This window comes from Cygnus atratus, chromosome 3 (assembly GCF_013377495.2).
Source record: "Cygnus atratus isolate AKBS03 ecotype Queensland, Australia chromosome 3, CAtr_DNAZoo_HiC_assembly, whole genome shotgun sequence".
Lineage (NCBI taxonomy): Eukaryota > Metazoa > Chordata > Aves > Anseriformes > Anatidae > Cygnus > Cygnus atratus.
The window spans coordinates 52,628,286-52,641,725 of NC_066364.1; the positions used below are offsets into that span (position 1 = coordinate 52,628,286).

At 37.5% G+C, this 13,440-nt stretch overlaps 1 protein-coding gene across 7 annotated transcripts in view; it reads right to left on the bottom strand.

Annotated features, from left to right (window-relative positions):
• The window catches only part of LOC118243996 (uncharacterized), a 15,337-nt gene continuing 1,897 nt past the window's right edge, over positions 1 to 13,440 (bottom strand). The window contains exons 2-6 of one of the 7 annotated variants that reach the window (XM_035538660.2): positions 12,672 to 12,856; positions 11,230 to 11,436; positions 8,977 to 9,129; positions 2,333 to 2,466; positions 1 to 1,542 (exon numbers count right to left, since the gene is read on the bottom strand). In XM_035538660.2, coding sequence (XP_035394553.1) covers positions 1,404 to 1,542; positions 2,333 to 2,466; positions 8,977 to 9,129; positions 11,230 to 11,412 — 609 coding nt within the window. In that variant the 5' untranslated portion in view covers positions 11,413 to 11,436; positions 12,672 to 12,856 and the 3' untranslated portion in view covers positions 1 to 1,403. Of the gene's footprint in view, positions 1,543 to 2,332; positions 2,467 to 8,976; positions 9,130 to 10,195; positions 10,469 to 11,229; positions 11,437 to 12,671; positions 12,861 to 13,440 lie in introns of those variants that run through there. The other 6 variants (XM_035538661.2, XR_004777419.2, XR_004777420.2 and 3 more) reach the window with 6 other exon arrangements.

Sequence of the window (13,440 nt, forward strand, 5' to 3'; positions counted from 1 at the left end):
CTCTATGTAGCCAGTGTAGAAGAGGAAAAAGAAAGCTACCTACTTACAGTATGGAGGAAAAATCTGCTTTAAGTCATTCAGCAGCTGTTCCCGGTGTATGAAGATGAACTTGCCTGGAGTTAGAAAGCATATTCTCCACACACTGTGAAAGCAGATGATAAATATTTCCACAAAAAATCTTGGCTTATGAAGAAGATTGAGACACCTTTTTCAGACAGGCTTCTGTTTGTCTTTGCAAAACTCTACTTGCAGGTTTATTTTGTAGGAAGAAACACAAAATTGGTGTTGATAAATGTATAATCCTTACATCAATTAGATATAAATCATTTGCCTACAACGTGTCTAGGCTGACATTCTTAATACAGTCTAACACTCTGAGGCTCTTTGTTTAAGAAACAATCCTGGAAAGCAGTTGAAATTATTTCAACAGATGATCAAGGGAAGCATAATGTTTTTAAAAACGTTACGATTGTTTCTCTTAGCAGGCCTATCCACTCTGGCAAGAAGAATTTGATTGAAGGCAACCTTTGCAGCAGACAAATGCCATTTGTTGTCCCTATGGAAAACTGGTCCAAATCCAAGTTAAAAACCTCCAGAAAAAATAATTATAAATTCACACGTACTCCATAGCAGGCGCTTGGTAGCATATGGCAGCTAAATATGCCAAGGATTCTTTCAAGCATACGCCATCACTTAGCAGCTCCCAGTTGCCAAACTACGTGTGAGTGTGATATCCCTCGGGGACTAAGCTCCTACCCATGCCCTCTGCAGGTCTTAAACTGGTCTTTTCCTGCAATATCTCCTTTCCAAAGGCAAGGACCATGCTAATTGTAAGAGCTCGGCTTCCCTGTGTCCTTTGTGGTAGGACTGCACATTTGCTTGTGCAGTTTGTACCATCAAGCACATTACGAAGGATCCACCTTCAGCTTTTATGAACTATCTTAATTCAGAAATTTCTAAACTTCTAAAATAGTTTTGCAATTTTTTCTTCTAATTTTAATGTTGCCTTAGTTTTATTTGATTTTCTAAAGGTAATCTTACGTTAAACATATAAAAATTACATCTTAACATTTGTACGTGTGCTTTTGTCTAACCTCTGACTTTGGTGAAGAAAGAAAAGGCCCGAACACCAGTACTGTGGAAGCTGAAATCTTGTATGAGGTAAAATTTGTGCAAAAAGATAATCTTATTTTCATTAGGGTAATTGGTATATTTGGAAAACAACAACAACAGCAACAAAATTTTAAAGTCACATGAGCACTTCTTCAGATCTGAAATAAAAGCAGCAAAACTGAAAGATCTTCCAACTTCTGTTAACTCTACTCTGCACAGGAATCCCCATTGAAAGGTATGGAGAGTTTGCATGAAAACTGTTGAGAGCGATTTATGTTCTTCATGTCCACTCACAGAGCCAGCAGTGCTCCTTCCACACTAGAGATCCTGGAATGGTCATTCACCTTTTTGTGTAGTTCCCATATTCCTGTTAGTCTTGCACTCACATGCACCTGTGCCTCTTCATCAGCTTTCTTACCATCAGATTGCCTAGAATCAATACAAAAAAAACCACAGCTCACAGTTTTGTACAAAAGCAAAGGCAGAATTTGCACAAAACAAATGTAATAGGACCATCTTTCATAGCTATCACTTCAAAATACCTTGCTGCTGAAAGCAGACATACAAAAAATTAATGGATGCAGAATGTTATTCTTGATTAAATCATTGTTAATATCACACAAACTATTAAACCAATGAAGTTTCCTTCTATTTGTTTGAAAAGACCAAGGATAGAGATGCTACTCGAAAACGTGAAGATTATTGCACCTTCCTGTGGTGCAGCCTTGTAACTACAGCCGTAACTTCTAACCAGTTGAGTTGTTTCCAATTTACAAAATAGGGAAGGATGCAACACATGGTTCTTATTTAAAGGAATTTTTAGTCTGAATCTGCAGTTCTCTAGAGCTCTATCTGCATTTCCTTTGACCCTTTGGAGCAAAAAGCATTTGCTTTTTGAAGGCATTTTTGAGGAACACAAATACCTACGTAAGATCCTGAACATTACTGTCCTACAGAGCTCACCATTTAAACTCTAGTGAGTGGAAAGAAAAGGATCAAAGACAGTTCCAGGACATGCTAAAATATACCACAAGTAATTGTCAGCATGCTGAAAGGTTTTACACTTTTGTCTAGGTATTCTGATTCTTTTAGAAGACAACAAAACTAAATGAACAACAACAACAATAAAAACAACTACCAAACCCTACATCAAGATATGTTAAAATGTTTGTTTGAAAACACCATTGCTAATCCTGCTTGCCCACTCATTTTTGCTCACCTGATCACTATGGCACAAGTCAGGCAGGATTTTTCTGCATAGATTGTTACACATGCCAGTTCAACGCATTGTTTTAGGAATAGGTTTTCTGCTCTTGCTGCTTGGTTTAGCAGACGCTGGGTTGCAGTTCTGTCCTTGCAGTATAGAGGATAAAGGAGAAAGGAAGGATTTCCAGTAAGGAATATGGCAATTGTCTGGTGTAAAACCAGCAGCATCAAATAGGCATTCCCATTGAGGACTGTCCCCAGGTTAGGTATCCCTTTGTCAAATCGACTTGGCATCATCGTCTGTTCAGAAAAATAACCAGACTAGTTCTGAAATCAGGAAATAGGATCACTGAAAATATGATGGAGAGGATGGAAGGAAACAGATAACAAAACAAAGGAGATCAGAGTGATAAGACAGAAGGGTTTCCTAGGTGCACTGCTTGGTGAGTTGTAAACTGCTGAATACAAAGGAGAAAAAAAAATAAAATGAAAAATAAAAAACACATTGAAGGTTCCTAAAATTATCTTATGCCAAAATGTCAGCCTTTCAAAACTTTACATCTCTAGCTGGCAGAGCTAATAGATATATAAGAAAAGCAGTAATAAGTAGAGAGAAAACTGAGGGGAACCTTAGTGATCTACATCTATCATGAGGTGCGTGGTCTTATTTTATTGATCATCCACCACTCGATTTATAGGAAATGTTTTCAAATGTTCCACGTTTGTAATTTTCAAATACAAGAATAATTACACTTTGATTTATGTGAATTACAGGAACATGGGTAATTTAGGTTTTTGTACAATCTTTAAAAAATTGCATACCAACCTGCGGCTGTACCACAGACATCCAGAAAGCCAACAGAATGTTTTAGTTTTAAAATAATAGCTGAATAGCTGCGTGGGTTGTTATTTTTTCATTTGTTTGTTTGTTTGTTTGGTCTGAACAATGCACAAAGAAGAGTGAAAAAGCTTCTGTGTCGGTTGTAGTTATTTTTCACAGTTTCTGATGCTGGGTCACAGAAGATACACAGGTTTTACAGCCCCACTATAAAACAGCTCTTTATCTTTTCTCCACTAATTCTGTGGTGGCACATTTAACAAAACTAGGAAACTGGAGATAATATGGATGTTTGCAGATTAGATGTCAGGTAATAAATAACACTAATTTCGCATACCTGCAAATGTGAAGTCACCTTATCACTGTTTAAGTTTCTCACTCTTTGTAATGCCTGCCAACATTTTAACCCAGGCAAATTACCGTATTGTTTTTGCTGTTTTTTCACTGGGATAAAATACACAGTCATAATATCCTTTTATCAGTTTTCATGGTATAAAAGGACTTTGGTGCTTAATTCACACTATATGTTGCTGAGACAATTTCGGAGCTCCTGTTCTGGAAGATGCATTTATCTTACATGTTAGTCTTTTTGTTTTCTTTTCACAGTGGTCTGAGTACCACTTGCCCGAGAAGATGCAGCTGTGACTCTGCCCAGTCAGTGCAATGCTACAGAGCTACAGAGATCCCCCGAGAGATTCCTTCCACTACCAGAAGACTCTACATCAGCCACAGCAAAATTAAACAACTCCAGGTAGGAAGAAATCCAGTACGAATACTTTATATAGTGCACTGTAACTGAAAGATGCGTTTCCCAGGTGGTGATGACTTTGAAGAGAAGGGAGAATCTTATTCCAGGTTCTAAAAACCGATAAAATGGTGCAAGATCTGTTTTTGGTTTACCTTTATAAATATATGTAAATATGTATTCCTAGTGTTTTCATTATCCTGTGGTCCCTAAGCACCAGTTCATGCTGCCACAAAGGTTTTTTATATGCAACTCAAAAAGCAGTAATTCACAACAAGGAGCCAAATGTTGACTTCTTTTTATAGGGTCAAATAACTATTGAGTGCAAGAGTTATTTTTTAATTTGCTGAAAGCTTTTGCTGCTCTTGATAAAACGTCATGCTTTTCCGTAGTGAAGGGAAAGGTTTTATATAGCTAGGATGAAAGTGAGGGTTTCTTCCCCTGCTTGCATTGCAAATTTCAAGCAAAACTTCTACTAGAAATGACAGCAAAGTTAGTAATCAGGACTCAGTCATGCATTGTTAGACTCCAAGGCAGACTGTGAGATGTTTATAAAAGCAATGCTAGGCCTATCTAAAACCCATATAAACAATAGCTTCTAATTGAAGCTGCCAACTGTGTTCCTGAAAATGTTTATTCTAGGTTTCTTGAGGCGTCACTGAATTATTAAAGTCATTACCAGCTTATGTTCCATCTGCACTGGACTCCAGAGCAGTGCTTTTCTGTTTCTCACCCTATTTATTTAATACAATTATTTTTTTTCTATAGATAGACACAAGGGAAATGTAACTACCTATATTATGCGTAACTGCTGTGTATCAATTTACTACAATGATGAGAAATGTTGTTTGAAAGAGATACATTTGCTCTTAAGTGTACTTGTCCTCTTACAAAGAACATATCCTGAACTGCTCTGAAATGCATCTTTGATTTTGCTCTCAGGATTGAATAAAATGGGCTAGAAGGCAGCTGAAAGCAACATCTGGGACACCTGCTGCCCAGTGAGAAACAGCCTGAGTAATTCTGCTATTTAACCCTGGGGAAGAGTTTACTTCTCTTCTAGCTGTTACTGATACCTGTGGTTTTCTTACTGTAGCTCACGTACCTAAAAGAGTCAAAGTTCATTGGTGTGATTTAGCTATATCAATGTACTCTTGTTAAACTAATAGTTTATTGAATTAATTATTATCAGAACATATATCTTCTGTGCAAAAGAAAAGTATTATTTTCTTTCTGAAATAATGAAGATGAGCCGTTTTTCCTTTCTCAGGCTGGTTGCCCACACCTGTTGTAAAACCATCAGTCACTACTAAAGCAGTCTTAGGGTCTGACTAAAGAAGGCAGATATTTGTGAAAAAGCATTTAAATGTTGGTTATAAGTGAACAGAGAAATAGAAAAAAATGTTTTATGACTGCTCAGAACAAATGGTGTGTAAAACCATCTAAGGAGAGAGTTTTTCTCTTTATACGTTGATTTAACTGAACAATCAGTATGCCTTACTTCTATCACTGAAAGGAAATAAGTCCTTTTTACGCTAGCTGCCTGTAATTATGGAGATTCTTTACTTAAGATTAAATGGGTCTGTGATTATATTTTTCAGTTTTCTCTCCATGAGACAAATCATGCATTTGAGGTCCTGACATCATAAATGCATACACTTAATAAACTCAGCTGAACAATTCCGTTGGCACACATAATAGTGTTTGTAGGAACAGGTTTTGATTTCTGCTTGTAAACTAAGTGTCTGGAAGTGCTAAAGGAACTCTATAGTGTGTGGATTTTTTTTCCTTCCTTTTTAATTGCTTCAATTGTCTCAACTTAGAGAAAATAAAATATTTTTAAAAAGAAATTGAATGTAAGCCTAGACTTTTCACAGCTGACCTCTAACAGGCTTTTATATGGTTTGGCAATTAGCAGCCTCAGGAGAATAAACAAATATTCTTTCTAACTGAGCACCAATTACTTTTGGACATTACTTTGCACTGGTTAATATTAAAATGGTAAATAAATTAAAAGAAGATACATTTATATGTTAAACCACTATGTTTTGAAGAAAAGGAAGAAAAAAGCAGATCTGTTTTATCCAGATCAACTTTACATTTTTTTTTCTTGACAGGATTGATCATCATTGAAAAAACTGGCTGGGATTTTTGCTTTTGGTATTTTTGCAACCTTGGATTTGTTACAAACACAGCTTGTAGTAACAAAATTAGACTACTTCTAGCATCTTTTTTTTTTCAATAATTTCTGCCTTATCCTTGATCTGAAGAGCAAATACAACCTTTTTATGCTCACTTTAACATTTATGTTATTTCTAACTATATTAATACTTTTTTTTTTTTTAATCTGCTAAAATAAATTGTTTTAACCCCCGCAACAGGGGATTGCTTTAAGGAACCATTTTTAAAAATCCCAGTCCACAAAAATTCAAAAAGGAAAAAAAAAAGTCAAAAAAATATATAAAATGAGAAAATTATGAACGAGTTTCTATTACAACAGCAGTCTCTTAGATCCATTTTCAGGAGATATTTTTAAAATGTAAAACCCTATTACCATCATTTTACTGACAGTCTAGTTAGAGAATAAAACATCATTTTGCAGCAAAAAGGGGGCTAATAATCTTTCAAATATGTCTTGATTCAGATTAGAAAGACTGGTTTGCAACAGCATGGATAAATGTTTAAGTCTCAAAACAGCACTGCCACAAAGCCTGGCAAAGCCTACCAAATAGGTGGAAAATAGAAATTATAGTAATCCACATTAAGAAGGCTAAATCCTCCATCACAGAATGAATGTCTGTACGTTGACCTTCGCATAGCTCTCTGCCACTTAATAAGATGAAAATTAAGCTTCTTATAGATATAGATGTACAGCGATCAGCTGAGGAAAAGCAGGAAATACTGCTTTTGAACTAATAGTAGAAAATGTGTTGAACCTACAAAGGTTTATATTTGTTTCAATTTCCTTAAGACTTTTTTATCACTTATGTATGCATATTCCTTTCTGCTCTCGAGTAATGCAGTTCATTCCTATCGGACTTCTCATGATGAATGTTTGCAAGATTAGCCTCCCAGCTGTGACCAAAACTGGGCACATGATTCTACAATTGCTTTATAGCAAATCAATGAGCATATATATTACAAAACTGCAATTATAGGAGATCATGAAATGGCCAGCTTTGTTATTTACTCTTGAGATTTTTTTTTTAATAGAAGTAAATTCCCTTACTGAAATCAAGTGTAACTGATGGAGAAACCTGCATCAGTAGAAGCTCCATATCTATATTTTCCCAGTAACTGCATCAAAATCTTGCAGTGCTCAGAAATGACTTTACAAGACAGCCTGAATGTAGCTAGAATCTAGTGACACCTGGGGATACCAAAGCAAAATGAAAACTGAATGAAAATGAAAATGAAATTCAAAATGAATTCCTCTTTCACAGCTGTGTGGGCTCTAATTTTAACAGAAGTTAAAATGGGGAGTTTGTAGGTAAGGTAAAGAGATACACCTCAGAAAACAGGCAGGAATTGGATAAATGAAGGAACCTTTTAACAGGCACTTTCTTCAGCTGTTTCAAGATACACAAGTATGATAGTCAAACGTGTTCAGTGAGGATTGTAAAACAAAACTACTACACAGTACCTAAGCTCCAAAAGGATTTGTACTGCTTTCCTTGTAGATTCCTCATTGGGATGAGGGATTATGCTGTAGAACATGTTTGTAGTATTATTCAATGAGAGTAAATGTGTTGGTACCTAATGAGCGCTGAGGGACATAGGATGCAGACTGTAGTGTTAGTTTAACATCTGTTACTGGTGTGTACTGAGATCTGCAGAGAGATGTTTACCAGACACCTGAAGGAAAACTAACTGAAGAATACTCCTTCCTGCCTCTCCCTTGCAGAACAGCTGCTCATTTTGCTCTGAGCTTTCAGTGATTCCCATATAAATGCCTTTTTAAAAATCAAGCACCTAGGTCAATGAGCAGCATCTCTGAAAATTTCAAAGAATTACTGTTAAAGTAACTGGTGTGTTCTGACAACTCCTTTACTTACCCTCACTCCATGTTTCTTCATTTCTTGGCTTAGAGGAGGCTGCCAGGTTCATTTAGGTTTGTTTCTTAACTTGAGACACAAGATGGCAAGCTTGATAAGCAAGCAGGTTCCAACAAAGCACAAAAGCAATGAAAAAATCACTATGCCCCTATATATTATGGTCCCAGTCAACATCTGAGTTTCATTTACCACCACAAAGCATCTGTTTACTACTAAGTAACAAAAACCAAGTTGCTGTAAAAGCAATCTGTTCCATGCACGTGATTTTCAGACCAAACTGATCTGACATGTTTGGTTTGGTCATCTCCAATTGTGAAGTTTTTACTTGAAGGAACAGGAGAGAGAGCGGAAGGAATGAAGAAATACAGGTGTCAGATTTTAGTTTCCTGCCAAAAATTCATAGTAGGGAGAAGAGATGATATCCACATACCTGGGGAATATGTGCTGCAGTAGTGATATAGAGAAATGGCTGTGTGATGAACCCAGACATGCACCAGCAAGCTCTGCTGAGCGCAGTGAACATGTAGCAACCATCTACCCCCTGTAAGGACCTCTGCCACTGCTGACATTTAGCTACCCATTTGACATAGGTATCTGCCAGGCAGAAATAAAAGGAATATTCCTTCTTCAGGCTTGTGTCTTTGCTCAAAACTAGACACAAGATGGACTTCACACAATTCTAGAAACGTTAAGTAAATATACTGTCAAACTGCAGGTACCTACAGTGACACCTCTACCATTACTGCTCCGTTTCTCTTAGTTTCTCATTCTTTAAGAATATAAGCTAGCAATGGTCAGAGCACCCAGAAGAAGTAATCAGTGAGGAGATTCATAAATATTGTCTGTCACATGAATTATTTTTATCTCTTTAAGATTACTGACTTCAGAAGAATGTCGGCCCTTGAAGAGCTGGTCCTGTCGTGCAGTGGCACAGAATCGATAGAAAACAACACTTTCAAAGCCCTGAACACTTTGAAGTCCCTGGAACTCTACAAAAATCAGCTAAAGCAAATACCCACCTTCCTCCCATCCGGCCTTGAGATTTTAAAACTCGCTGATAATTCCATCACCACTTTGCATGCATCGGATTTTGAAGGTTTGATGAAACTAAGGGTGCTTGATATCCGGAACAACTTGATTGCGACTCTGCCTTTGAGTGTGTTTTCTTCCCTCTGCAATTTACAAAGTCTGATTCTGGACGGCAACAACATGGAATCTGTGTCTGCACCACTCAAGCTTCCTAGGCTGCAGCATCTGAGCATGGCTGATAATAAACTAAACTCTTTCCCACCCAGCTTTTTTGCATCTTTCCAAAATCTACAGTTTCTCAGTTTAAGTGGCAACTTTCTGACAAAAGTGCCTCTTGACCTACCTAAGTCCTTGCTGTCACTAAAATTAGAGAAAAACCGGCTCAAAGCAGTAAGACTTCGAGACATGAAACACCTAGAAAACCTGACTGAGTTCTTCCTTTCAGAAAATCAGCTTACATCAGTAGATGGTGCCCAGCTTCTTTCTAACTTAACAACGCTGGAGCTGTCTAAGAACCAGCTCCAGGCTATGCCACCCAGGCTGCCAGGCAGGCTGCAGAAACTTGACTGCAGCAATAACCTGATTCAGAGGGTGACAGCGCAGGACTTCCAAGGACTACAAGACCTCAAACACTTGTTTCTTGACAACAATGCTGTCAGCACGTTTGAGGCAGGAGCTCTTCAGCAGTGTGCACAGCTTTCTAACCTGGCACTGGAACAGAATCTCCTGATTTCTATCCCACTGAGGTAAGTGACTCTGAGGATAGCTGCTTCACAGGTGTCATCTCTTCCCCCCTTACATTAGGAGAATGAGGGCCAAACTGAGAAAAAATCTGCATTCAGACCCGGTCATAGTAGAAGCCCATCCATACCATAAACCCACTGCCATAGCTGGCACTAATAAGCACTTTTGCTAGCAGTCTCAGCATAGTACTGCAGCTGTTTTCATTACATCTGTGGCCCCCGGTGATCCTCCTCCTTTCACATCTCTCACTGCCAGTAAGACCACTTTGTTTAATCAACACATGAATAGGAGGAATCTGCTAGCAGAGTATAACAGTGATTACAGATTAGTTACACTGCTGCTTACATTTGTCTTCTCCCATAACACAAAATAAATAGAGCATTCAGTAAAAAAGAAAGATGGCAATTTAAACGCTGATGTTTCCAGCAACCCACTCTGAGTTTATTATTGTTAGAGTATTAAGATTTCAGGAGCCGAGTCTGGTCAAAAAGAATGTATTTCTTCAGTGGATATTATCATTCCCAACTTCATTAAATTCACACATTACAAGGTATTTGGAAGGCTTATAACTGTCCTGCTTCAGGCTATAAGCAAAATTCCAGTCAAAGTAGCACAGAAGAAACATCCCTTGGGCACACTGGATTCCTTAATGCCTTGCTCACAGGTTCTCTCACATTCATCTGAGTGATGGTCCCGGCCATTATCAGTGGTGGTGTGTTAAACCAAATGGAGGCTGCTCTGATATAAAGTGGCAATTTTGTTATTTCAAAAAAACTGCGCAATAAGATGGCATAAAAATAGTAATGTAATTCCATTAACATCAGCTTCTTTAACACAACCGCACTAGTAAATTTTATTTTTATGGCTTGTGGACAGGTTTAACTGGCCCAAATAAATAATGCAGTAAAATTTCAATTTGCTTAGAACGAGGTCCTTTAGCATTTGAATCTATTTGGTTGAAGCTTTATAATCAGAAAGTGATTTAGTGGTATATAAATATTTGATTTCAGTCTGCCTTGACAGGAATGTTTAATGCTTTCTAGTTACATTAGTATTGTCTAATCCATCTTATTTTACAACCCTCGTAGTCACAAGAATTAACAGGAAGGAGTCCTCTATTAGCCTTTAAACAGTGCAGCTTTTGGGGAGATATTGGGTCTTTTATTTTCAACTCAGCAATGAACACAAATTTCAAGGGGAGGCTATAAACATGAAGTGGGAAAAAATGACAAGAAGTAAAATTTATGTACCTAATTTAATTGTGTGTGTCCACGCATCTACCTGTTGATCACCAGTTAGTTGCAAGGACACGCATAAATAAAAGTATTACTCTGATAGTTATGTGAGAACTACCAGTCACTTGTGTCACAGGTTAAAGAATATAGTTAGTGTGCCACAGTTAATAGGTCTTAGTGGTTGTTTAGTGGGAATTAGGAAAAAAAAAGTTATTTCATTTTATTCTGAAAAGGAAATAATGACATGAAATTATCAGAACTTACATCCATAACATGTCCAAGTATTTCATGACTCATACAGAAGAGCCCATGCTCCAGAAAATCTTGCAGGGAGTGGTCAGAACGCAGGGAAGAGACTGATGATATTCCCTGGAGTGGCAGTGGTATGGCTGCCATGGTCAGCTGCTGAATGCACACGGCTTCTCTGCCAGAAGCAGGATCATTCATCACATGCTCTGATGTAGTTATTTCCTAAGATCAACAGAAGCTGAAGTCAAACAATAGAGCTGCAAAGCCTTTACAGGTTTAGACTGTACAGGTTTTAGACTGTAATCTGTCTGGATAAATATCTCAAATGATATCCTACTGCCTTTGACATTATTGGCTCTAGGATTTCACCCCAGACTACCTCCTTTTGTCACATTGAGCAACTATTATCATTGACTGCGGTTAGGTTTCAAAACAGGTTTATTGCAGCCACAAGCACCAGTAAGACCAGGTTCTGTGCAATGACTCAGATGTGTGAGAATTTCAACATGTGAAATCCTCATCTCACCTAGGAAATACAGCACAATACAGAACTGCCTTACTCTTGAAATATTCCCAATGAAGTTGTGAGATTAGCACAAATATGGCAGTTGCCTTTCAGCCCAAGAGGTCAAACTCAGCTTCACAAAAACCTGCCAGTGAGGGTCACGGTGTACCCTCTAATTTTCAAAGGTATCTCAAATCATTACATTGAGATAAACGCACCTCAGCCTTTACTGGTTGTGGGACACTGCTGTTCAACTCTAAATGGTTCTTGGTGTTATTATTTATAATTTGCCTTACGGTTATATTGAGTAAATTTCCTTAAAGTCTCTAACCATGACTCTTAATCTCGTCTCCTTGCATACTACACTAGTAAAATGATTTTAAGTTAACATCAAATTGAATTTATTAAAAACATTCCACACCAATTAAATGGCTTTTCTGTTAAACAGCTTCCACTGACTAGAGCAGGAGAAAAACAGAAGATCGTAAATAAACTAGACTTTAAAAACTTTTGTTATTGTATGGCTGGACTAAAATTGCTGTTTAGCTCAGCTGCACAAACATGTACAGTTCAGAACTGAATTAATTTGGGAAAACAGCTCAAGTGTCCATAGATTGTATTCCAACAACTTTAGAATAGAAAAAAAAAAAAAAAAGAATATTAACATTTCAGGACCACTACTTTTTTTTTTTTTCAAAAGACTACATTTTTGTTAGTGATAGCTTTATTTATTATGTGCTTGGACAAGCAGAATCAATATAATGAACATAAAAGATTTGTGTTGTTTTATTTTTATTCAGACTTCCAGATACCCTTGCTAGATTGGATCTAAAGGGAAATGACATAGAGGACATTGGAGAACAAGAACTGAAAGACTTGAAACAGCTTCAGGTTTTAAATTTACGGAACAACAAGATATCTGCCTTGGATCGCAAAGTCTTGGAGTATTTACCTCGCCTCCGGCATCTCTATTTAGATGGAAACCCTTGGAATTGCACCTGTGACCTTCTCAGAACCAGAAGAGTGCTGACGGCCAAAGGAACGGATGTCAGGGGAGGGCAGTGTGCGGCACCAGCAGAAAGCCGAGGAGAAAGCTGGATGTCTTCCAAAAAGATTCTGCAGCACTGTGAAGATAATCTGTCTTCCATGGAAAAAGGCAAAGAGGACAGAAAGAAAATGAAACTCAATGAGGCTGCCAGCGTTGCAGTAAACACAGATGATGATTACTATGATTATGAACTCGATTAACCCCGCAGTTAGTCTATGGTGAATCTGAAAGCTGTCTAGAGCTGCCCACCGCCAGTATCACTACTGACTACCAGCCTGCTGGGCTGCCATTAAATTTTCCTCTTTAATTCATACTATAAATGTTAATAGTTGGTGACAGAAGGGCTATAATAACGATGCCATTGTAAACTGAAAATTGTAAAAGAATTGGCCGTTTTTCAATGCCATTAGTACTCTGTAGCTTGAGGGAAATAAGAATACAATAACAATCTCTTAGAAAAGCACTCTGTAACTCTGTATGGACCTTTTTATAGTAGAGCATTCTTAGAGTTGCATAAAAACCCCATAAATAAAATCCTGCAATACTGCAAGATGCTATTACCTGTAGTCTGGCATTCAGCACATTTAAACTCAGTTCAAGATGGAGAATTACACTGACGTGGGTAATTTCTCAGGATTGTTTAGAGATCCTTGCTTTTGAAAAATGAATTTCA